This window comes from Pipistrellus kuhlii, unplaced genomic scaffold (assembly GCF_014108245.1).
Source record: "Pipistrellus kuhlii isolate mPipKuh1 unplaced genomic scaffold, mPipKuh1.p scaffold_m20_p_10, whole genome shotgun sequence".
Lineage (NCBI taxonomy): Eukaryota > Metazoa > Chordata > Mammalia > Chiroptera > Vespertilionidae > Pipistrellus > Pipistrellus kuhlii.
The window spans coordinates 29,773,644-29,800,746 of NW_023425405.1; the positions used below are offsets into that span (position 1 = coordinate 29,773,644).

The 27,103-nt window shown below is 36.0% G+C and overlaps 2 protein-coding genes across 3 annotated transcripts in view; one reads left to right on the forward strand and one right to left on the reverse strand.

The window, feature by feature from the left end:
* LRRC72 (leucine rich repeat containing 72) overlaps positions 1-27,103 on the reverse strand; it is a 116,988-nt gene that overhangs the window by 58,988 nt on the left and 30,897 nt on the right. The gene's annotated exons all lie outside the window — the stretch shown is intronic.
* Positions 14,892-18,532, forward strand: SOSTDC1 (sclerostin domain containing 1). Of its 2 annotated transcripts, XM_036429277.2 has the most exons (3): positions 15,148-15,263; positions 15,618-15,648; positions 17,761-18,532. In XM_036429277.2, the coding sequence occupies exons 1-3, from the start codon at positions 15,222-15,224 to the stop codon at positions 18,174-18,176; spliced, it is 489 nt and encodes a 162-aa protein (XP_036285170.1). In that variant the 5' UTR covers positions 15,148-15,221; the 3' UTR covers positions 18,177-18,532. The 2 variants fall into 2 exon arrangements, with proteins under 2 accessions (XP_036285169.1, XP_036285170.1); XM_036429276.2 differs by lacking the exon at positions 15,618-15,648 and having other exon boundaries at positions 14,892-15,263.

Genomic DNA, 27,103 nt, shown 5'->3' on the forward strand with positions numbered 1-27,103 from the left:
AATAGATGAATAGAGGAAGCATGCCAGGAAAAATGTATACAATGTTTTAAAACTCATAAGTGAATTTAGTAAAGTTACAATTAAAAATGTTTTATAATATTTATAATATTATTTATAAATTAATTTATGGTCGTGGGTAACATAGAAAATATAATAAAGGGCTCTCTATTCATAATGTAGAAAGAAATAATAACAATAAATATGAGAACCAGGAAAAACCTTACGATGAAACCTGTAAACCCCCTATGAAAATATTTGTTAAAATATTTTTTTTAATTTTTTAAATTTTTTAAATTTTTAAAATTTTTAAAATTTTTTTAAATTTAAATTTTTTTAATTTTTTAATTTTTTTAATATTTGTTAAAATATTTACTATAAGAATACATTTGGAGACATCTCATGTTTCCAAATGGAAAACTGAGTATTAAAGGAGACTCAGTTTTCACCAGTTAATCGACAGGCTTGGCACTATAATATATTGCAATTAAATTTGTTGTAGGTTGAATGCTTCAGAGAAAGAGGTTGAGATGGAATTCAGGGTATCAAACATTTGTTAAGGATTGATGTCTGAGGAAAGAAGGAGAAAAGAGCAGGACTGATAACAAAAAAACTGAGATGTGACTGCAGCAAAGCCTCAGCCAGCCATCTGGGAGCTGGTTGCCCCTGGAGTCATCCCGGGCCAGCTGAGATGACTGATTTCTCATCACCACCTCCCCCAGTTGCCCAATGGAAATGGCCTCTGGAAGAGTGAGACTCCAGAAGACCTGACAGCTGGAATGTGTCAATGCAGTCCTCACAGCTGAGCTGAGCACGCCATGCCTTGCAAGGGCATCCTGGTGATGTATTTCTGTGTCTGCCACATTTTTGGAAGAACTTAACAAAGTGATTTTTAAAGTTCAACTGGAAGAATAAGTAAACAAGAAGAGCCAACGATTTTTTTGAAAAGGAAGAATAATGAGGAGGGATTTTCTCTGCCAGGTATGAAAACATTTTAAAAGCCTCATTAATGCCTGGTGGTATTGTCATAGGCGTAGACTGAAAACTCAGCAACACAGATCTGAACACCAGAAACAACCTCTGTATACATAAATATTTAGTGCATGATTGTGTGGCAACAGGTTTTTTTTTTTGTTTTGTTTTGTTTGTGTGTGTGTGTGTGTGTGTGTGTGTGTGTGTGTGTTTTCTTTTTCTTTTAGATACTCAGAAGATTAAGGCAATACTAGGGTACTGTCTATTCTTACAGCTCACTCTCATAGGGCTGTGGCCTTGCTGATAATTAAGTTTGTTTAAAAAACAACAACCTGGATAATTTCATGTTAATAAAACTATCCATAAGTGGAAGCAGTTTGTTGATATAAGTTATTCCAAAATGAGGATACAAACCCCAAATATTTAAGACTTAGGGTAACGCTAGAGTTGGGCTGTTTACTCTCTGTGGACTGTCACCAGTATCTGAGTCCATTTAGAAAGCCAACAAGAAGCATTTCCAATAACACATCTACTCCTGTCCATGGACATCATTCTAGTACTAGAAGCCCGGTGCATGAAAATTCTGACCACTCTCACAGTTCCAGAGCCCTCAAGGGTGGGAGGCAACCCAGAGATCAGGGGAAGGTGACACCCATCACACCTCTGCTGCGGCCATTGCCAGCAGTGCAAGCCTCAGTTGGCCCTGGTTACCTGAGCCTCCAGTGGCTCTGGGTGGCTGGGGACTGAGACGACTGGGGGACTCTAGAGGCAGGCGCATGGCAAGGCCAGCCTGCCTGGGGATGGGCCCAGCCTTGCCATGTGCCTGCCATCCAGGCAGGGCTGAGGGGCCTGGGCGCCACCATCTTTGAGGGTGGAGCAGTCAATTAGCATATTCCCTCCTTATTGCCTGTGGGTACTGCCATCTTTGCAATGGTGTGAGGGTTAATTAGCACATTCCCTCTTTATTAGATAGGATGTGTGAAAAGATAAGAGTAAGAGGCTTACTCTCTTGTATAACCTATAATTCTCCTAAAACTCTGAAATGTTGAGAGGAAATCAGTGAGAACAGACTACTTATTCAGTGGAGTTTATTTAAAAGTTTACTTTAAATTATTTGGGGAAAATTAAAAATATTTCTAATTTGTACCCTAAACCAAATAATTTTATATTAAAGAAAATGAGAAAAAGACTCAAAAGAGCATATACATTTATCTCACTCTAGAGATGGGAAAAGCCTTTATGAGCATGAAGATATAGTCAGCAACCATAAAATAAATTAGGTATGTGATAATACATACCCATGCCCACACACAGACATAGACAATATTTACATGTAAAAAGCATGTACAGCAGAAACCGGTTTGGCTCAATGGATAGAGCGTCGGCTTGGGGACTGAAAGATCCTGTGTTCGATTCCAGTTAAGGGCATGTACCTTGGTTACGGGCATATCCCCGGTTGGGGGTGTGCAAGAGGCGGCTGATTGATGACTCTCTCTCATCGATGTTTCTAACTTTCTATCTCTCTCCCTTCCAATCTGTAAAAAATCAATAAAATATATTTAAAAAAAAAGCATGTACGACTTAGTCTCAAAGAGGAGCCTAAGACAAAGATCCATGTGTGTGTTGTTTATTTGAAATGTGATCCCAGATAATAAGAGTAATAGAAGAATGAAATAAATCAGCAGGAAAAGTAAATACAGAGATGTATTATCCAGTTGGCTACCCTTGGTGCATTGGGCTACTCTGTATCTTGGGATGTTCCGAGAAGACTTAGAATACCCACTTGAAAGAATAAGGAAGAAGCTCCATTGCTCCCAGACCTCATGGCTAAATCAAAGGTGAGGCCAGAGGATGAGGTGGAACATAAGAGATGCTCAGTATAACAAAGTCATCCGCATGGTGAAATGGAAAATCAAATTGAAAAAATACTTCCTATTTATGATAAAGCATTAATAACTATATAGGTAAAGACCTCTTATAAATTCATAGAATAATGTAAATGCAATTTAAAAATGAGGAGGCAACTAATAAAAGAAGAAAAAAATCTGATGATAAAAATAAAAAATGTTCTCATTAACAATCTTAGAAATGAAAACAAATATTTGCTATATAAAATTTTCACTTATTGAATTGGCAATTCAATAAACGTTATTCTTCCCAGATTTGGGGTGGGTAGGAAGAAATGGGCACTTTCACATAATGCTGAAGATTATAAAATAGAATATTTTTAAAGAGCATTGGCATTCACAAATGTGCTAAAATGAGCACAAACAACAATAGAAAATCATCAGTATTATATTCTCAGAACTCACAACTAAATAAAAATATAGAACTTATAGAACAAATCTAATCACCAATTAATAAATAAAAAAAGAAAGAAATGCAATAATGAACAAAGAAATTAAAATAGAGGCTGTCCCAAAAATGTATACACAAAAAACTTGAATTAATTATAAAGGCAGTGTTTATTGAAATACATTTCATTTTCAGAATTGAGCTATCAGCTGTTAAAGTATGTATACATTTTTGGGACACCCTGTCTATACTGTTTCTTACATGTTAAGTCTCAAAATATTCTTTATCAATTAAATTTCTGGGATCTTAAAATTTGGCAATACTAAATACTGATAAGAGTGACACTTCTCACTGCAGGATTAAGTTTATACAGGAAACTCTGGAAGCAATTTGGCATCTTGTATCAAACATCATGGGATCCTTTTTAAGGAAATAATAAAAATACAAGTATTAATACACAATGTTTGCTTAAGTGTATTTAAATTATCACAGAATTAGAGACAACTAAAAAGTGTCTATCCGATGTACAACTACAGACATCAAAGTTAAAAAGGAAGTACTAGACTCACTTCAGGTTAAGTCAGGAACAATACAAGACTGCCCACCATCGCTGCTATAAACTAACATTGGGGCACAGTTTAAGCCGGAAAAATAAATTTATATATATATAAAGGGCTAAATGACTGTCCAACTGGTAGCTGTGATGCACACTGACCACTGGGGGGCCGGGGGGGAGGGGGGGAGACCAGGACCCCTTGGGGGATGTCAGAGAGCTGGTTTCAGCCCGATCCCCACAGGCCAGGCCAAGGGATCGCACCTGCTGGAGGGATCCCTCTCACTCCACAGGTGCCCTTTGAGCTACAGTGCCGCCCCAGGCATGGCGGCAAGGGAGGGACCACAGAAGGTTGGCTCCAGAGTGTGTCCAGCCCGTTTCACCCAGTCCTGTCTTGCCGGCCATCTTCTAATTAATTTCCTTTCAATGTGCACAGATCCATGCACTGGGCCACTAGTAACATTATAAAATGGAAACAAAATATTGAACATTGAAAAGGCATGAAGAAATTGTCATTTCTGGCAGAGATTTTAGAATAAAAGTCAAACTCCTTAGGAGGGTAAGATATGGTCATTCAGACTCTCACAGTGCTATTTACCCCACCTCTTTTCTAGCTACGCCATGAGAGCCATTTCCAGGCTAGCAGAACATCTTCTAACACGTGCCATGCTTTCTCTCACTGCCAGACCTTAGTGTGCATACCATTTCTTCTGTCTAGAATACCCCAACCCTCCTGCTTTTATCATCTGTCTGTTTCTAGTTATCCTTAATGCTCTGCTCAGAATTCACCTCCACAGGGAATCTCTCTGTCCTCCACCAGTGGCTTTGAACCCTACTTCTTTCCTCCTGCCCTGTCCTACAACACTATATTGTAATTATCTTTTATATTCTCTCCACCTTATGTGGTGAATTCAGGGGTGGTAGTTTACATCTATCACTGCAGGACAAGCCACAATCTCTAGTATACAATAAGCACTCAATATGTGTTAGTTAGAAATGGTGAATACATGAAGGGGAACAAAGGAGGCATGATATAAACTCCACAGGGAAAAATAAATAGTCCTTTGGCATTGATAAGGAAAAGTCAGTTCTTAGGTTGAGCATGGGGAGACTGGGCGACTAAGAAGATGAGGATTTAAAGATGTGAATTCTTGAAAGGCTGTAGGCCTTGTTTTGAATCACATGATGATTTCACTGGATCAAAGGGTGGTTTGGCAAGCAGTTGTTAAGGAACTCTGACACTGTGCCAACATTTCTGAGCTGATCTGCTTGAGAGTGAATAAATTTTAAGGATCTATAATTACCATGTGCATTAGCCACCTATATAATTGGAAAGGTAAAACAGTGCTGTAAATGACAACATTATGCGCTTAAGGGTTGTCTTTAACGGTTCAATCTTATAAAGATTTGATCGGCAGGGATACAAGCCTTTCAAGTGCTTCAGCCTTGGACTTGTATGGTATTTGGAGACAGTCACTCTAGGGCGTGGCTGTGCACAGTTGTATTTTGTTTTGCTCAACTTCTTAGGCTAGCCAGATTACCGGGACTACCAAGTATGGCAACAAAACTAGCAGAACATTTAGATGGTCACTAAACAGCTAGCAATGTCCTGGCAAGAGTGATCCTTCCCCAGCCTGTTTTAAGTTCCACTTTGGCTGTTTGTCAGTGGACTCGTGCCTCCCCAAGCACTTGTCGGGCCAACAACCCCCAACTGCTATAAACATGCTGGAGAATTAGGCCTGAAGACAATCTAAACTGTTAGTTGACATAAAATTCCAAGCCATAAGACATTTTAAGGATCCACTTTGTCTTTCTTTGTTGAAAGCAATTTTAATCAATGCTTCTTAATCAGAGAGTAGTGGTTAAATGGTCTCCCTGAGATTTTTAATTGACTTAATCTTTTGCCAACCTTAAACCAGGCTAAAGCCTTCAATGAAGATTGCAAAAGTACCAATTAAAGGTAAAAGCAATGCAAAATAAAAAGTAATGGTCCTAATGTAGGCATTACTTCTCTTATTTTTTTCCTTTTCAAAATAAACTATTAAATCTTGACTCTTCATATTACGTTTCAAACTATGTTTGACGTCAGTATAAAATCAAAGTGGTATAATAAATCCTTAACAACTTAAGACTGTAGTAAAAGCATGATTAATTTTTGTTGGAATTGTTTTTAAAACGAACCAATGGATATCACAAAATAGCACATATAACTATGTCAAGATAAAATAATTATATTTTAAATGGAAATTTTCTCTTTAATAATTGAAAAAAACTATTTTCTTATGTATAAAAAAGCTCTAAAAGTAAAGTACAACTTTATATAGGGATATAAAATATCTTGGTATCTTAGAAACTGCAAGTGTTTATGAATATGGTATGAATTCTAGTCTAGAAGCTTCGATGGGCACAAAATATATATTGCATTTCTTTATATTTTTAAGTCAACTTAGTTTACAACCTTGGCCTTCATTTTCTTTCCTCTCCTTCCCTTTTCCCTCATCAAGGACATTGTAAAGTTTTCTGCATAGGCCCAAGGGACTGATCATCCTCTGGGCCCTGAACATCAGCAATCATTCCTCAAGGGTTTCTCGTGAGCTATCCATTTCTGATCTACACAGTTCCTTCAGATCCAAAGGCTCTGGAATTGCCTATCTTATCAGAATCTCTAAAGAATGTAGTTATCATGCCTTTCTGAAGTCTGGCCACCTAAGAGACTATCTGGGAATAGGGCTTGGCTTCTGATCTTTCCTGAAGCACACATGCTTCATTCCAATTTTATTCCCTCCTTAACTACTTGGATGAAAGAAAAAGGGAAATCAGGGGGATATAAACATAATTTCTCAAAACAAATATCCTGAAACATTTATAAAGGAGAGAATCTACTTTATAATCTATCAATAGAGAACTGCATAAATAGTTTATGTCACACCCATACAATTCATTGAAATCAATTAGGTAAATCTGTACATTTTGATATAGAGAAATGTCCAAGATAGGTTATTAAGCATAAAGTGTAATTTGAGAAATCATATATACCGTATTTCCCGGCGTATAAGACGACTCCCTAATTTTACAGTTAAAACATAGGTTTATGCCTATATTCGCTGTATAAGACTACCCCCCACTTCAAAGAAAAGACTTACTTTGCCGTCAAGATCTGCAGATCTTGTAGAGAGAGACCTTTAGAGTGATAAGAATGGAAGGCAAGAGATCAGTTAAGAATGTTTTGACAGCAGTTCAGACAAATAATGATGAAAACTTGAACTAAGTTAATGACTATATGGATAATAAAAAGAAGAGATATTAAGAGATATTGCTTATTTATGTTCCACATAAAATACAGGGTAGGTATTTTATAAGACTGTACAAGTATATGTATATAATCATCAGGCATACTACTTGTGAATTACTTAGAGTAGGGAGTTAATATTATTAAAAATCCAGGGGCACAGTAAGATAAGAGGATATATACATGAAACTCTTAGAGTTATTTGACAAAAAAAAAGTTTCTAAAACAAGTGATATCATTATATAATATCATAAGAAAGAGTGCTAGTGAAATTGCTGCTAGTTGTTGGACAAATTTTTGAGTCTGATTCCAGCTGTCTCTTAGACATGTTATCTTAGTTGCCCACCAGCACCTCATTCTAACACCGTCTAAACTCATTACTGAACTCTAAACTCTGCCAATTCTGGTGTCCTGACACCTCATTCTCCCCCAGCCATCCAACTTTAGAACTTTATTTTCACCTTTGCCTTAATTTCCAGTCACCTGCCAAGCTGTCTAATCTGTGTCCTGGTCTAGTCTCTCTCCTTTAAGTTCAGGGCCTTACTATTTTTATTTAAAAATAGTATTTTTATTGATTTCAGAGAGAAAGGGAGAGGGAGACAGATATAGAAACACCAATGATGAGAAAGAATCATTGATAGGCTTTCTGCTACACCCCACACTGGAGATCAAGCCCACAACCCAGGCATGTGCCCTGACCAGAAATCAAACCATGACCTCCAGGGTCATAGGTCGACACTTAACCACTGAGCTATGCCGAGTGGGTGCTTACTATCTTTCACCTGAGCTCTTGCAATATGTTCCCCCTACTTACCCTGTTTTCCCGAAAATAAGACAGTGTCTTATATTAATTTTTTCTCAAAGTTGCGCTAGGTCTTATTTTCAGGGGATGTCTTATCTTTCCATGTGCTAGGTCTTTATTTTCGGAGGATGTCTTATTTTCAGGGAAACACGGTATGTTCCAGTATAACTACACCTAAATAATCTCATACAGTGCAGCTGTCCTGAAACAGTGTGGATCATGTTCATCCCCTGTTCAAAATTGGTCAGGGCCAGTGGAAATTTCATTTAATAAAATCACTTTGGAAAACTCTTTGATATTATCTACTAAAGTTAAACATATACACATCCTATAACCTGTTAATTTCACAAGTAGGTATATATACAACAAAAATGTATGTCATATATATCAGGAGACAGGTATAAGAATGTTTATAGCAGCATTATTCATAATAGCCAAAAGCTGAAATCAATCTAATCTAGATTGGATAAAAAATGGTGGGTATCCATGCAATGTAATAGTATACAGCAACAAAAAAGTCATTTTTATATCAAATTCTTAAACAAGCGAAACAACTGGTGTCAGAAATCAGAATACTAGTTTATTTTAGGGAGGAAATGATTTCTAGGAAGATGGGAAGGAAACTTTTGGGTGCTGGAAATTTTCTATTCCTTTACCTGGGTATAAGTTACACAGTGTTTTCACTTTGGGAAAATAAAAATAAACACACACACATACTCATATAGAACCTTCAGTGGCTTTCCAAACTCTACCAAATAATGTCCAAATTTCTAAACTTACAAAGCAAGCTTGTAAGATCTGCTCTAATCTACCCATCCAATCAATGTAGTCAAATTTGATTCCCTTGTTCCCCATCACATCTCCTTTTCTCCGGCTATACGGTTGCTACAGGACCCCTTCCACGACAGCTTCAGTCTGCATATAACTTAGACGCAAATCAGTTCACTAAATATATCAGAAGTGTGCCGAAACCGGTTTGGCTCAATGGATAGAGCGTCGACTTGGGGGACTGAAGGGTCCCGGGTTTGATTCCGGTCAAGGGCATGTACCTTGGTTGCAGGCATATCCCTAGTGGGGGGTGTGGAAGAGGCAGCTGATCGATGACTCTCTCTCATCGATGCTTCTAACTCTCTATCTCTCTCCCTTTCTCTCTGTACAAAATCAATGAAATATATATAAAAAAATAAAATAAATATATTAGAAGTATAATTGGAAATTTCGCCAACAAGTTTATTTCCCAGACAAGACTGTGGCATTGTTGGGCCAAATTCTCTGCTAAATTATTTATCTTCTCCAGTTTTCTGACATACGGAGGAGTTACAAACTGTTAAATCTTTATTGGAGATATAAGCTCATAACCAACATAGGCTTGGTGATGAGACTCACTGGTACTAGAGTAAGAGACTCTTCAGGAAATCATGATTCAAGACTGGGTGTTGCCAGTGCTCAGAGCCTCCTTTGGTTATGGGATGCTCCTGAGGATGGCAACAACCAAAACCACAGGGATCAAAAGTATTTTGCTTAAATATGGGTCAACACTGATATCAGAAATGGCTGCCTAAATTTCCAGGGAGTGATGAGGACACTGTAGGCATTGCTGTTGTCTTTTCTGTGGAACAAAGCAGCCATCAGCCTCTGGGGGGGACACTGAGAGCATCCTATCCCTAGGGGGAAATACAAACAGGAAAAGGAAATTGGTTTGGGTTTTGGCCAACTGGACTGAGCTTTAGGGCTCTCATTTGATTGCACAAACTAGAAGAATCTGGAGCAGAGGCCCAGTTAAAGAGATTAGGCAACTGTAGTGGAGACTATGGGACAGGCCACAGGAGGGCACATGTGTGTTCTAGAACCATGCATCTCCAAGGTTAGCAAGCATAAGGGTGATGTGGAGAGCTTATTAAAACTTAGGCTCCTGGGTTCCACCAGGGGATTCTGACTCAGGTCTAATGTCAGGCCCAGAATGTGCTGCCTTAACAAACTCCCAAGTGAAACACGGTTTAGAACAACTCTCAGGCGTGTGGAACAAAACTAACTCCAGCTCCCACCCACCAGTGGTGATAGGATATGTAATATGCTGCCAGCCTTGGTCTAATTTCGTTTAGGAACTTGTGTGGGCTGAATACGCAGAGTGATGACATCAATTCCTACTGCACACGGTAACAAATGTCAGTGAAAAGAACTTACTACTCTTCCTTGTTGGTGCAAACAGATTAAAAAAAACAAAACAAACAAACAAACAAACAAAAACCCTTCCCTGCAGCCCTAACCTGCTCCTGAAAGCTTGCATGCGAGTTTTCCTTAATAGCACTTTGATGGCATTTTTAGGAATTTACCTGAGAATTTGCCTAAATCAGTAATTTATAACCCGGGATGATTTTGCACATAGGGGACATCACTGGATGAGGGAGCTGCTATTGACATCTAGTGGGTAGAGCCCACGGATGCTGATAAACATTCTACATCAAACAGGACAGCTCCCTCAAAAAGGATTATCTGGCCCATAATGCCAGTGGTGCTAAGATGAAGCTCTATCTCGAAATATATCAACTGATTTTGAAATTTCCACTTGGGTTTTATATCAGATTACACAGGGCATTATAAGGAGCATTATCTAAATTGCCGTTATCTGTTAAGGCAGCTTACAAGAAAAAGAACATTGATTCTACAAATAAAGCTAACAAGGACTTAAACAAACAAACAAACAAACAAAACCCCACAACCAATAAAGGTGGTGAGGGAGAAGAAAATCATGAAGGAGGTCAGGTTAGAGGGAGTTCCTTCAGTGAAATTCTAAAGGGAAGAGGGCAGGCCCATGTCTCAATCAGCTTGTCAGTTCCTGGACTACAGCTCTGACAAATAATGGGCTTACCACATGTTGAATGAAAACAATAAAATGTATTAAAGATGTTGGTCCATCCTCTTTTCAAGAATTTTGATGCATGAAGATTCTTCAGTGTTATGCATGAAGATTATTAGTATTTTTCTTTTGGTCTAATAGAATGATGATGAATTACTTTTCAAGTTACAAGTTTGATCTTATTAACTGGATCTTTCTGAAAATAGTTTAAATCCATAGAGAACCAGATATAGCTCAACATCGCATTCAATAACTATATTTTATTTATATTTACCCTATTCTGATTCTTTTTCTATCAAATATAAAAAACAATTGGCCAGGATATATTTTTTAAATAAAATGACACCTACGCATTATCTCATATTTAATCAGGCTGAGCAATCTCTTTTCTCTCAACATTCTGTTGTCTACCTTAAATAGGGTAATTGTATTTGTTTGAGATTTCTTGAATCTCTCCAAATTCATTTTTAAAACAAAGCCTCTAATGAGAAACAGTACTCTTAGACTCACATTCAATTATTATATTTTCCATATTTCTTTTGAGCTAGGTTTTGGGTTAGACACTTTAATGTTCTTTATTCCTCTAGTTTGGTTATGTTTTACAGATGAAGAAACTGACTTAGAGAGTTTCAGGAAATATATCCAAGTTCAAACAGATTGTAAATGTTAGAAATAATATTCAAATTTAGATTTTCTGATTTCATTGCCAAGAGTCACATGGTAACCAATACTAATTAGAGCATTTAAATAACTTTCCAGTTTGTGCATATCAGACCAGTAGTAATAGTAATATCATTATTTGATTGTTAGTAATGGCAATACATTGATGACTGTCAGCTGAGGACTGGGAAATGGGTTTCAAGTCTTGTTCAAAGAATGAGAGGTACACAGCCATTATATTTAATAGTCCTACATCTGATGCTTTCAAAGCCCTAGAACAAAATTGATGGCATAATTACTACTATATATTCACTTTTAAGGAAGTAATGTTATATTAATTATCTATGGCCATATAACAAATTACCCCCAAACTTAGTTAAAACAACATTTATTAATTCTAGTTCTTGGTGCCTCTGGCTTACAGTCTCCCATAAGTTGCAGTTGGTGTGGAAGCCAGGACTGCAGCCTCATTTGAAGGTTTGACTGTGGGGAGTTTGGCTTTCACTCATGTACTTATAGATAAATCCAGATCCAGATGGGTTGTTCGGCTGAATTCTTTGTTGGCGAGAGACACCAGTTCCTTGCTATGTGGACCTCTGCACAGGAAAGCTTACATCATATTGTTTGGCTTTTTCAAAAGCAAGTTGGCTAGAGCAGGCAAGCCAGACTGAAGTCATGGTCTTTTGGTAACCTAATCACAGAAGTCACTTTACTATATTATATTCATTACAAGTTCATTGCTAGGTCCAACCTACACTCAAGGGGTGGAATAGCTTCCAGGGTGTGAATCCCATGAGAAAAGAATTATTAGGGGCCATCTTCACAATTGCCTACTACAAATGTCAACCAATCTTTTTACATAGAAAAGAACAGCTTTTTCTATATTTCTTAAGTTAATTTATCCATTTATTCAACATTATTCTTAAAAATAGTTCTATCAAAGCTAGTCACTCTGGTACATATTGATGGGGTACTGAACTTAGACAAGAAGAGGTAGAGGGCAAGGAAAGTTTTCTCAGTCCTAATGTCATCAAAATATGGGACTTAACAGGAAAAAATGGGGGGGGGGGGCAGGGAATGAGAAAAGGTGAGAGAAGGATGTTCCAAGAAGGAGAAACATGGGAAAGAACATGGCTTGCTCAGGGGAATACATCCTTAATCAATTATATTATTCATCTATATCCATAATCTTATCAGAGTATTACAGTTTATGATTATTCTTAATGAAGTAGTTTTAAACTGATCAAGATAACTGTTAACTATCAAATTTACAATTATGTCTAATTTATCATAGTAGTTTTTTAATTTGGTCCTGACAGATATATTGAGCCTAAGAACTCAGCATTGTTCCTGTCCACATTCACCAATCTCATTGCCTTCATTCCTAATTTGTTATCTGCCTAAGGCAGTATCCTAAGGCTGACCCTGCAGACTACTAAGTGCAGGGAAGATTGAACAATTATGAATTACTTTGGTCAATTTGATTACCCCAACCTAATAATTAACTTCAAATTAAATTATCTCCTCCTGGAACACACACAAAAAATAGTTATGGGAAAGAGGTTAGATTATTACTTCCTTTAGGCATTGGATCTACTGCTTAATGGTTAATATTAACACACTTCATGGAATTTATGTCAAGTACTCTGATAAGCAGGATAAGAAATTCTTCATAATTAGTACTTTAAAAGAATATATGCCTGACATATATTCTCCATTTGTACTTAATAAACTGAGGTATTATTTTCCAGGAATGATATTAGAATAAACATCTATATACAACCTTCAGATAGGGATCTGATTGTTATTAGGCAGTGTGTATACATTGTTTTTTGTTCTAGTTTTAAAATTGTTTACTATGTGCAATTTTAAACATATTCAAGAGTAAACAGAATAGAATATCCATCATCTAGCCCATAACCAACCTTGCCCCACTTGTACCTCTAACCATCCACTCCCATATTATTTTGAAGTGTATTACAGACATCATATCATTTCATCTAGCAATATTTCATATAATTCTAAATGAGTTATTGTTTTTCAACAAAACCACAATCCCATTTTACTCCTAAATAAAAGAACAGTAATTGCTTAGTATTATGAAATAGTGCCTTCTTCTCAACTCTACTTTCTTTTTATAGTGAGATAGGTAGATGGATAGATAATTATTAGTTCTACTAGTATCAACTTCAGGTGATATTCACCCACATGACAATTGTGAAGATCTGAAGACATTTTTGTTACAACTAGGGTTTGCTACTGGCATCTAGTGGGTAGAAAGCCAGGTATGCTGCAAAACACACAGTGCCAAATAACAAAGAATTATCTACCCCAAAATGTCTAGTGCTACTGTGGAAAAATGCAGATAGGTGATGATGATAGATAGATAGATAGATAGATAGATAGATAGATAGATAGATAGATGATAGATAGATAGATTAAATAGAAGTTAAAATGGGCAAAAGTTTATAAAGAAGAGCAATACAAAATATCCATGCTACAAGGTCATTGTTTGTAGCCACACAAAAGGCAAAATGGATTTAACATTGGGAAGACTTCTCAAAATATGTAATTATTCCAACCTAAGTGTCCCATAAATCTGATGAAATTTTATGACTTTTTTAAGTATGGAGAAGAGTGGCCTAGTATTAATTAATAGAACACTGTTCCAGGTGTGTTAAAGAAGTTCATAAAAGTACAATGTTTCTTACATGGGCAGCAGAACCAAGGGAATACTTAATAAATACAGGTAGGACACTACAAAACATTATTTTGAATTTGCTAAACAATAACCTGTCAGAAATGGGCTTTCTTTAATGTAAAATGGTGCTATGAATGTTAATGTTTGTGACATATTTTTAAGATGAAAATGGATATTAATTACTTTAATGCAAACAGAGCTATGCTCATTATTCTTTGCACAGACCCCTGGCAATAATTTACCTAGCTGCGCAGCAGTTCATGCAGATCAAAGCTGCATTATTTAAGTGTGTCCAGGGGGCAGATTCTAGCTCTGTGCCTTACACTTTAAAGAAAAAAATATATATTGGTTTGCTTCTTGAGAAACAAAAATCTAGGTGCTTCAGGCAAGTTCTACAATATTTAAACACGTTTAATTCCTCTTATTCTCTAGGACAAACCCCCTCCCTATTCCAAATCATCTAAACTCTTAGGGGAGTACAGAACAACTGTGGAAATGTAAATTTTTTTTTTTTTTAATGAACAGCAGTGTGTTTTCATTGAAATTAAACCCGAATGGGAACTAGATTCCGGAAAGGAAATGGCAGGGAGAGAGGGAAAGAGTCTGTAGTTGCTATAGAATGTGCCTGGCTGCTGCAGCTCACAGACAACTGATGAAGTCCAACTCTGAAATTTCAGGCAGTTTGTGTACCAAGCTCCTCCTCTTCTGTAATCTCCTCTTCCATTGGTAAAATTCTTTTCCAGGGTCATGCAGGGATCCCACCCCCTCTCTGTGTTTTCACTCTGAAGCTCTACACAACTTTACACCTGAATGAATGCCAAACCTCAGGGATATATAAAGGGAACCTTGAGGAAGAATTTCACAGTTACAGTGCAGGAGCAAGAGGGAAAGGAATTAACTAGCTCTCCAGCCAAGCAGATCCTCTACTCACCATGCTTCCTCCTGCCATTCATTTCTATCTCATTTCCCTTGCTTGCATCCTAATGAGAAGCTGTTTGGCTTTTAAGAATGATGCCACAGAAATTCTTTATTCACATGTGGTAAAACCTGTTCCAGCACACCCCAGCAGCAACAGCACGATGAATCAAGCCAGAAATGGAGGCAGGCATTTCAGTAACACTGGACTGGATCGCAACAGTAAGTATGCTTTACATCTGTGGATTCTGTCTTTTCTTTTTTGGTAGCACTTAGCTCACATTCCTGTAAATGCATTTCACCGCTTCCTAACCGGAACCATATACTATGTTTTGCTAAATGATCTGGGAGTAATCTGCTGCATGTGTAGAATGGCATTGTTTCTATGAAGTTAGCATAACTAAAACAGTGATTTGATAATGCAGGCACATACTTATTAGTAAGTTTTATCAAACATCCAAAGATAAAATGTTTCCAAGAATTAAACTGTTGCTTCTTTAAATCATGCACAGTAAGAATTTTTAAAAAGTGTCATTCTAGATAGTTTAGATTGAGGTTGTTTTCTGTTTATTTCAGAACATGTGCAATTCTGGTAAAGTGCATAGAGGTAACTAGCCAAAGTATGCATAAGAAATCACAAGGGAAAAAAGACGCTTTCTGGGGGGAATAATTGCTCACCGTGAATTTCTAAAACATGTCTAGGGAAATAGTTGAAAGTTTTTATGATAATCAATGCAAATAAGGGCTAAAACTAAACAGGTTGGAGAATCATATTTTTCTGAGATAATTTCTTATTAACCAGATCAAAATTCAGGTTATTGTATATATCTGTGAAAGACTAGGGGAACTCTTATACCTTTAAAATTTTAAAATAGTAACAGTGCATTAATATATTATACAGGGAGCATTTTTGCCTTTTTCTGTGTTCTTAATTGACACACTGATCACTAGTTGGAGGGATTTAAATTTCTTTTTCTCATTTCTATCCTTCAGAAGAGTTCACATGCTAAGAGTCGGGTTTTAAGAGAGACCACAGGAAATCTTACAACATTTTTTTTTTGGTCCCCCTCCTCAACTCCATTCAACTGTGAAAAGTAGTTTTGACCTTTGAAAGGTCAAAGCACACATGACTGCAAAGGTCTAAAAAATCCCAAGGTGTTTTTCCTTTCATGGAGATGGTTGCTTTGGCGTACACAGGAAATGTCTGATAATTATTAGATTATTGAGCAATGTGGTGGGTATTCATTGTCAATGAACTGTCACTGCAAAAATGCTGAATCTCTATGTACACAGGAACAAAAAGCCAGGCAGGCAAGTCAGAATCATCTCCGGCTGTTTCCAGGTGCATTCCTGAGGGAGCTGCCGGAAGGTGAGCTGGAATCAGAGGCAGGCAGGAGAGCACACTGACTGGCCAGCTGTTGCACCCTTTAATTTTAATCCCACACTCGATAGCTGTATGTATGCATGTATGTATATATGTATGTATGCAAACAGACATTTTCCACAACTCTCACATCCCTTTAGGTTATACTCCTCGCCTCAGAAATATTGGGAGACAGAGGTGAAGTAAAACTCCTAGTTCAAGACTTACTTCAAATTAGCTTTCACTAGTCTATCTATGCAAGGCCACTTCAGTGTCCTTGATAATTTTTAATGTTTTAAATGTCAGCAGTTATACTTTTAAACTTTTTTTTTTCTGGTTAACAAGCCTTGCTTTTTCCCCCCAAGCTTATTAAAGACAATTTTCCTCAAGTTTAGATAATAAAGCAATGGAAAGGAAACCTCAAATATTTCAAGATTAATTATTGCTTTAATTACATAAAGCATGCAACAAGAAACAGCCAATTAAAGAACATTCTTATTAAATTCTAATAACTAAACAAAAAGTTTGCCATGACCAGTATTCACTAAATGAGCACCGTGGTTCCTTTTGTAGTTGTAAATTAGACATGTTAGGCATTTTTCTGCCATAAAATTCATGGAAATGTAGCCAAGTTGTTATGGCAACCATACGTTCCTGATTTAGAAGGTTTTATATTCTTTAAAATTTGAGTTGTAGTGACATTTTGCATTTCAAGCATTTTAATATTTGTACTTTTAAAAGATAGCTTGGGAATTTACGTTTAAAATGTAGTTATTAAGTTTGATATGCAAAATGTCAGACTGTACATATGTATTTATGATTCTTTGCAGGTAAGTTTTATAACTGAAACAGAATATTACAGATACATATGCATTCTACACAGTATTTAAATACTTTCCACATTTTCTCAATAGATTTCTAAAAAACTAGTTAAATAAAAGCAATTGTAGACATTAACAAATATGATCTGTGAGCAAAACAATCATTAAAATATACTCTTTTTTACACTTAAATGTAAGAGCTGCTTAAACCATCCTGGAGAGTGAGACTAAGAAAATGGGACTTTCAAATACTCACTCGAGTGAGCAATTAGTTAATGTCATATATGAACAAAAATAAGTTTAGTTTATTTAAAAAAAAAATGTATAGCTATGCAAACGGATCATTTTCATGAAAGTGTCTCTACCACCATCCAGGCAGATTTTTGCATTGTGGAAATAAAATAGATGTTTTCTTTCTATTGGGCAATATGCTATCACCTGCATAACATCTGTGTCACTGCAGACTACTTTTAAGAAATGCCCATTTGCTGATGATACCTCTCTCTGCACACTTTCTCTCTGCTGTTTCCTGCAGCTCGGGTTCAAGTGGGTTGCCGGGAACTGCGTTCCACCAAGTACATCTCTGATGGCCAGTGCACCAGCCTCAGCCCCCTGAAGGAGCTGGTGTGCGCGGGGGAATGCCTGCCCCTGCCGCTGCTCCCCAACTGGATCGGGGGAGGCTATGGAACCAAGTACTGGAGCCGGAGGAGCTCCCAGGAGTGGAGGTGTGTCAACGACAAAACGCGCACCCAGAGGATCCAGCTGCAGTGCCAAGATGGCAGCACGCGCACCTACAAGGTCACCGTGGTCACCGCCTGCAAGTGTAAGAGGTACACGCGGCAGCACAACGAGTCCAGCCACAACTTCGAGAGCATGTCTCCCGCCGAGCCAGGCCAGCACCACAGAGAGCGCAAGAGAGCCAGCAGGCCCAGCAAGCACAGCATGAGTTAGGGCTCAGACTCTGAACCTGGACTGGCTGGTAACCATCTGCTTTACAGATCTGATTTGCTTGGAAGATTCAAGTCTGCCATTGCTATTTTCTTACTTGAAAATACATGCTTTCTGCTTTGATGAAACCCAGCAAGCTGTCCTAAGTATCAGGACCTTCTCTGGGAGTAGCTTTTCCTTTACACGTTTTTCAAGATGTACACACATCCATGAGTGCAATTTGTATTTCAATCCCATACATCTTGCAGTTTTAATTTCCCATGATTCTTGAAAGACCGGTTATACTATATATATATATATATATATATATATATATATATATATATATATATATATATATATATATATATATTTTTTTTTTTTTCCCCAAGTGATTATTCAACATATATTGTACTATATGTTGAATAATCACTTTTTAAAAGAAAGGGTTTCTTAATTACCCTGCACTCCCCAACCCATCCCCCTACCCAGCAAATCCCTCCCAAACTGCAAAGTTAAAAAAACTGTAGCCTTGAGTATTTATAATAATACTTTAGAAAGGTGCTTTTTTCTTTTTCTTGGCAATCTTCATGGAACAGTTTAGCAGCCATGAGTGATCTTCCTTTGACAGAGTGAAAGACCTTGTGACATTTCACTTCAAAAATAAGCCCTGAAGCTTTTTACAGTCTCATAGTATGAAATTATACCCTGCATGCTGACCCTCGCTTGGAATGGAATGCCAGAAATGCATGGCAGCAGCTAATAACTAAAGTTGATTAACTATTTATTTGTCAATGTTATTATTTAATGAGCTTTCACATGTGATTTTTTTTCAAAATGTAATTTTTTTTTATGTTATGAAGCTTTTTCATGTACCTAAATATTTTCCTGTATAATTTGTGGTTGGTCTAGAAAGATGTTGTAGATATGTAAAATAAATATGGTAATCTTCTTATTACATATATGTTGCATCATGAACTTTATCAATAGTATGGATCTTTTCAAATCAATAAGATGCTTTGTAAAACTGAAATATGAAATACTTTCTTGTTTAATCTGTGCAATCAGAAGGCAATTTGACCTTCAATTCCATCAGTTTCTTTTAACAAAAATAAATACTGCTAAAAGTATTGTCTTTGTCTATAACATGTATAAAAATATACCTGTTTACAAAAATTACAGAATAAATGTGCCAGAGTAATTGATATAGTAGATAAGGTACATTCAAATTTTGACAGAAAGTTCTATAGTGGGAAAGAAGACAGGGAAAGGAAGACCATCATTTTAAAAATATATATTTTTGCTGATTTTTAGAGAGAGAAGAAGGGAGAGGGAGACAGAAAGATAAACATCAATGTGAACATAGAACATCAACTGGCTGCCTCCTGCATTCCCTCTATTGAGGGGTCAAGCCCTCAACCTAGGCATGCGCTGGGAATCAAACTAGCAACCTGTTGGTACGTGGGATGATGCCCAACCAACTGAGCCACACCTCCAAAGCGGGAGACCATCTTTTCAGTAAATGGAATGATTGAGAAAGTTGGGTGGCAATCCAGCAATGAGTTGTAATAAGAATATCATAGTTATATTCCCCCAGAGATGCTAAGTCTGCTGCCCATTATAATCACCTGGGGGAGATATTATGAGACTCAATGCCCAGGTTGCCATCTAAAATACATCATAATATCTGGGGGGTAGAATTCAGATATTGGCATTTTTTTTTTAAAGTTTTCCAGGTGATTCCACTATGCAGCTCTATTTGAGAAATAAATTGTACAGAAATCACTATCATATGTTGGGAAACTTTGTATACTATTGCACGGCCTGCAAACCAAAAAAATAAAAACATATTAACAACAAAGAAAATAAAAACTAATTTTTCAAGTTTGACATGTTGCTATTTAAGCAACATAATCACAGATTTTATAGGTAAATGACAAGTGTGAACTCAATCAAATGATCAGTCCCATTATTCCAAATAAAGAAAACCAAAGAGGCTTGGTTATATATTGGTAAGAACTTCTGGGTTTTCCCATTTTGAATCCTGAGCATGAAGGAGTCCTTAGTACATTTTTGTAGTAGGTTGTTGTTTTTGTAAATAAATGAGTCTAAAAGTCACATGTTTATTTCCTAGAGCATTCTGTCTCTTTCCTCAAGAGAGTCTCAACATATGTAAAGATGAGGAAATATCTCTAGATTTTCTAATAATACTATTTGTATCATCAAATAAAATGATTCATAGTCCACTAAGTCCACTACTGAATAGCTAAGATATTAAATTATTTCATGTTATATCATATTAATACATGGAATATTCATGATAATTATATCATAGGTTGAATATACTAAAACTGTATTGTTTCATATGTCTATGTTACTTGTTCATCATTGCTCAATACAGGCATAACACAGAAAACACAAGACACTTCTAGCCATTAAGGCCTTAGAGATGATCTCAAAATTAGTGTGTCCTAGGATATGAGGCACAGAAAGGACTTGGACTGACAATGATTTTTCACAATCAAGAAGACTATGTCATTGCCTTTTACAGATAAAATGTTAAAACAAAGGTTTTAGTGATAATGAAATGCTAAAATCACTAATTTTACTACTAAAGGTATGTGTTAGTAAATGAATGCACTAAAAAATGAGGAGTAAAGGAAGCTTATAAATAAGACCTTTTCAAGAATTAGATCTATTTCTCATGGTCATATTCAATGTACTAATCTACTTCAGGCCATGTTGCATTGGTGATGCGTTTGTCGCATGGTATTTAACATCAAATGACAGGAAAAGGTCAGCAATGAATAAGAAAGGCTGAGGATAAAGTCAGGCTCTCAGTGAAGTAAATATTAAAAGTCAACAGAGAGAGTAGCTTTGTAGTTATTATTTAAAAGTGCTAAATTGCACTTGTCTCTGATTTGTTGATTATATTTCCATGTTTGTTTGTTTTTCAGTTAACTCACATGTTCCAATTGGTTACACCCTGCATAATTGTATTCTCACCTTAGTGATTATCATTTCAAAACGGTGAATTGTGATCATTTTAGCAGAATGACCTCTGGTTCACATTCACAATAATTATCTATAAAAGATTTGTGTATCAAATTTATTTTGGTCATTATGGATAAAGGACTTTTTCAAGTGGGTGAATAGATAGAGTATGGTTAGTTAGATACATAGATGGACAGATGAATATAAATATATATAATTATATTTAAAATATTAGAAATATAGTTAGATGTATATAACTATAATAAGAATTTAAAAATTATTAGTATGTAAACAAATGTATAGTTTATAGTGTCTATATATAAATTAAGCATAGACATGAAGTCATATAAATATATATTTAAAAATATTCTAATTATAAATCATTTATATTTATTCATTTATGCTAGTTATAACCACTAATTGGCAATAATCCTGTTTATTTTACTTTATATTTTTGAAAAAGCAATGTAAATTAGTTGTGTGTTTTTTTTTGTTTTTTGTGTTTTTTTTTAGGTAAGATTCAGTCTCTTTAATTAAAAGTGAATATTAATCCATTCTGGTCCTGAATGAAATTAGTAAGGTATTATCAGGAGATCTAGCTGTTTCATTTACCTTATGCTATTAGAAATATTTATTTTTATTACATAACATGATCTATCTATTTAGCATGATATTTACTTTAATAGACACTCAGTAGACTGGATATATTAGATAATTATGAATAGAAAGAAAAATATTTTGCTCAAGCAAAACCAGGTAACTTCCAAAATGCTGACTAAAATGAAAGCCTCTGAAAGTTTAAATTTAATATGTTGCAATATTCTTTTTTTTTTTTTCAATCACCATGAAATCTAGGTATCAAAATCTAATTCATTATATTTGGGATTAAACATCATTTGGATTAGATTTAACTCTTGAACATGTTTTTAGCACTAAAGTGGCAATTCACTGCATACTCTAAATTCAGGAATTATGTGCTTCCATTAGTCATATAATCCTAATAAAAATGAAATAAATGTTAATTCTTTAATAGAATTCTCACAGAAACCCAGAAAGAGTTCAAGGTGAAACAACTAAAGATCTTCAGTGCTGGAGTGCACTCTCTTGTTATTGTAGAATGTTTCCTTCCCTCCAGGGCAGATAGAGATGACTTTCATTTTGGTTTCATGAGAAACTATTAAATACAGCTCTATGTCAAATTGAAATGAATCTAGATTTGTGAACTAAGTAGACATTTGCCACTATAAATTTTTGTTACAGCTACCAAAAAAAACCAAACACACACACACACACACACACACACACACACACACACAAAAAAAAATAACCGACCCACAATAATAGACATACCCAAAACAATTCTCTTTGCATCATTTTCAATGCTATTGATTTTTCCATCATTCCTACGCCTGAGCTAATATGGCACTTTATGCTGTTGCCTGCATATTTTGCTAATTGTCTGGAAGAGCTACAGGGTAACAGCTATTGCAGAAATCCCAGTGGGAAGATGTTTCAACTTCTTGGTTCAAGAATTGATTAAAATGAATTAATACAAAGCTGAGTGCATAATTATTTCCAGTGCAAATTAGACTGAGTGATAGTTTATCATCTGCATTAGTAGACCAGCTGGAGGATTTATTTTCTGTTACAAATAAAGACTGAAACAGTCTGTGAGATTTATAAGGGAACTTAAATATTTTCCTTTGAATATTAGTAACTGCAAACCAAAGGTTACCTTGTGTTATTGCTTTCATTTTTTAGCATAGGATTAAGTGCTTGAATCTGAGAATGTCTACATTGACAGTCAGTGACACAGCCATACTCAGCCAAAGTTCATTATTATTAAAGCTCAATAAGATTTTTATTGTCTAAACATAACATTATTAAAATATAAGCATCACTTTTTTTAGTAGCAATAAATTCCTTCTTTGAAATTTGTCATTAAATTCACACAAATTTAAAACTCTTTTACATCATAATATTGGCAAATTTTCACAAAATCATCATGAGTCCTTTTATTCATTGAAGTGTTAACCTAAATTAGGTATTCAAAAACAGCCTAAAACACTGAACCCAGCAGTACAATCAGAAACAGCATCTTTTTAAACAATCCTTACAATCTTTAATCAGTATTATACTATATGTTAATCAGTTGAATTTTTTTTTTACTACGTAAAGCTTTCTATGTATTTGTTTGCTCTCTTACTTTATATATGTGGTTGATAAAATATTTCCTGTGTGTGTGTGTATTTGTGTGTGTGTTTGTGTTTTACTTCCTTAAGCTTAGAGAGGTTAAGCAACAATAACAAAAACAACTAAAAACACCCAACTCTTTCTTGCCTCAAATTTCCTTAAAATTTCCTTTAACCAAAGACAAAAACTGCCAAGTGCATTTAATAACTTAACAAAGGGTTGCCATTTTGCCCACTTGTTGACACTATCTTTCCCAAGAGTTGATTCACTTTGAATACTAGTTGATAAACATTTTAAATTTAACTTGTGCTTAGTTTGACATTTAAAAAAGTAATAATAGAATTTTCAATATGACTCATCTGCAAATTTTAAGGTAGCAATTTTATACAAATGACTTCAAGACATGTGATCTTGGAAATAAGACTTGAGATATGGTTTAGTAGATTCTACTGCTACTAATTAGTTGGGTGAACTTACACTTGTGTCTTAAGCTTCCTAAGGATCAATGACTTTACCCACAAAGTAAGAGCTGAACTAATGTCTAAAGTGTCTTCCAGATTAATTACTCGTTCTTTTATCCCAAACAATATGACCATATTTTTATTCAGACCAACATTCACACAGGCAGATTTGACTAATGCTACTGTCTACTTTTGAATGTTTCTAGGTCACTCAGTTGGGAAATTTCAGAATAAGTTGATCAGACATGTGATTCCATCATACAAATGCCTGGTTAAGGCAGACAATGTAAGATGACATTAGAAATCCAGCTTCAGGAGGGCTGAGACAGGAGCTGTTCGGGAGCATTTCCCATATTTTGTCCAAACTTGAACAAACACCAAGAAGATATTAAGGACCAAGGAAAATGTGTTATAATTTTTCTCCATAGAAAACACCATTGCTATTCTATTACCTACTCATTTCTGCAGAAAATAACAAGAAAAATCACCTGTGATCTATACCAGGAATTGTATTTTATTGTAAAGTAAAGCTGTAATGATTTTGTTGAAAGTTTTCATTTTTAAAATCAAAATCATACATACTGTCATGTAAGTGGGATAGTGATTTTTCTAGTCAAACTATTTTATAATATTTGACATTAATTAATTAATTTACTCATTTGTTTAGTGATACTGAAAATCTGGTCTGTTTTTGTTAGTTTCTAAGAATACATTGCAGAACAAATGGGAGTCCAATTAAGAAAATAAATACCCTACTGCTAAATGTAAAAGCAATTACACATAATCTCACTTTTGAGCAAGACTCTAGAACATCATTGCTATGATCCATGAACTAAATTGCACTATGCGGACATAAAACAGGAAAAATATATTTCAGAAAGGAATGCTATCACTGACATAAAATTTCAAGGTAGACTATTACAAAAAAAAACAAAAAACAAAAAACATACTAGGAACTGGATAACATGCAAAAAATATGAAACTGAACCACTTTCTTACAAAATGTAAAAAAATAAATTCACACTTTTCTGAATCAGTCTTATAAAAAAAGTCAACAAACAAGTGTTGGTAAAGATGTGAAGAAAAGGAAACCCTTGAGCATTTGGTGGGATTGTAAATTGGGGTAGCCACCATAGATTAAAGAGATCAATGTAAGACCTGAAACCATAAAACTCCTGGAAGAAAACATAGGCAGTAAGCTCTTTAACATTAATCTTAGCAATACTTTTTGGATATGTCCCCCCAGGCAAAAGCAATAAAATCAAAAATAAATGGGTTTATATCAAACTAAAACTCTTTTGCACAGAAAAAAAAAAAAAGGCAACCTACTGAATGGGAGGTACTTACAAATGATATATCTAATAAAGGGTTGATACATAAAATATAAAAGAAACTCATACAATGAAAAACAAACAAACAAACGAACAAACAAAAAACAAAAAAAACACCAAGAGATAATCCAATCAGAAATGGACTAAGAACCTTCATCCCAAGAATACACAGAGGTACCCAACGGACATATTAACCAATGCTCAACATCACTAATTATCAGAGAAATGCAAATCAAAACCACAATGTGATATCACCTCACACCTGTCTGAGAGGCTAATATAAAAAAGTCAACAAACAGTAAGTGTTGGTAAGGATGTGAAGAAAAGAAAATCTTTGAGTACCCAATGGGATTGTAAATTGATGTAGCCACCACAGAAAACAGCATGGAGTTGCCTCAAAAAATTAAAAAAATACAACTCCTAATATAATCCAGCAATTGCACTTCTGGGTATTTATCTAAAGAAATCTAAAGCACTAATTTGAAAAGAAATATACACTCCTATGTTCATTTCAGCATTATCTATACTAAGAAAGGATAATGTGCTAATTAGGGTGGTCATCTTCTGGACGTCCTTCCAGACAAAGCCACAGTGGCTGCAGGGCTGAGGTGGCTGCAAAGTGCCAAGTCTCAGGCTGGCAGTGGCAGCAGCAATGGGGTAATTGGGGCGGTGCCTTCCTCTGATCCATCAGGTGCCTCCTGCAGAGGGAGGCCAGACTGGAGGTTGAGACAGAGTCAGTTAGGGATGATCAAGCAAACAGGGGAGCAAGTTAGGAGAGATCAGGCCAATAGGGGGACAAGTTAGGATTGATCAGGCTGGCAGAGGGGCAAAATAAGGGGCAATCAGGCCAGCAGGGGGGCAAGGTAAGGACAATCAGGCAGGCAGGTAGAAGGATTAGGGGAGATCAGGCAGGCAGAGGAGATAGGGGCAAGTAGGTGATCAGTTAGGAGCCAGTGGTCTCAGATTGCAAGAGGGATGTCTGACTGCCAGTTTAGGCCCAATCCCATAGGATATCTCCTAAGGGGTCCCAGATTGGAGAGGGTGTAGGCCAGGTTGAGGACTCTCCTCCTCTGTGCAGGAATTTCATGCACTGGGCCTCTAGTATATAATAACCAAGATATGGAAGCAGTCTAAGTATCCATCAATAGATGAATGGGTAAGGAAGTTCTGTTATTAATATAGACTGTAATACTACTTAGCAATAAAAAATGAAATCTTGGAATTGAAACAACATTGATAGACCTAGAGGTTTTATGCTAAGTGAAATAAGTCAGACACAGAAAGAGAAAGCCTATATAATAAAAGCTTAATATGCTAAGTGTCTGGCTGTCCATATCAAAGTGTAATATGCTAATTATATGCTAAGGCCACTCAATCGCTCACTATGATGTTCACTGACCACCAAGGGGCAGATGCTCCAACCAGTAGGGTTGTTGCTGGGGCCCAGCCAATCAGGACTGAGCAAGATGGGTTGGACATGCCCTGGAGCCCTCCTGTAGTCCCTTCCCGAATGGCCAACTTCTCGTATCCCTCTCCAGTCCCAATAGTGCACCAGTGGGGTCCCTTGGCCTGGCCTGCACCCTCTTGCAATCTGGGCTGAGGGGTCTCCCCACACTGAGTGCACCATTTTTTGTGCAGTTAGCCTCTAGTACCATATAATTTCACTTATATGTGGAATCTAAAAAAAACTCACATAAATTAACAAGCAAAACAAAACAGACTCATAGATAAAAGAATAAAACGATAGCAAGGAGAGTGGAGTAAAGAAATGGGTGAAAAAGATAGAGGAGAATAGAAGGTATACACTTCCAGCCATAAAATAAACAGGGATATAGCAGAGGGAATATAGTCAATAATATCATCATAACTTTGTAATATGAAAGAAAGTTACTAAACTTAACACAGGTTACCACATCATAAGGTATACAAATATTAAATCTCTATGTTGTACACCTAAAGCTAATATAATCAT

Coding starts and splice junctions, on each gene's coding strand:
- SOSTDC1 (XM_036429276.2), top strand. CDS start 15,059: ATGCTTCCTCCTGCCATTCATTTCTATCTCATTTCCCTTGCTTGCATC. Junction 15,264..17,760: donor CACTGGACTGGATCGCAACA/GTAAGTATGCTT, acceptor TGTTTCCTGCAG/CTCGGGTTCAAGTGGGTTGC.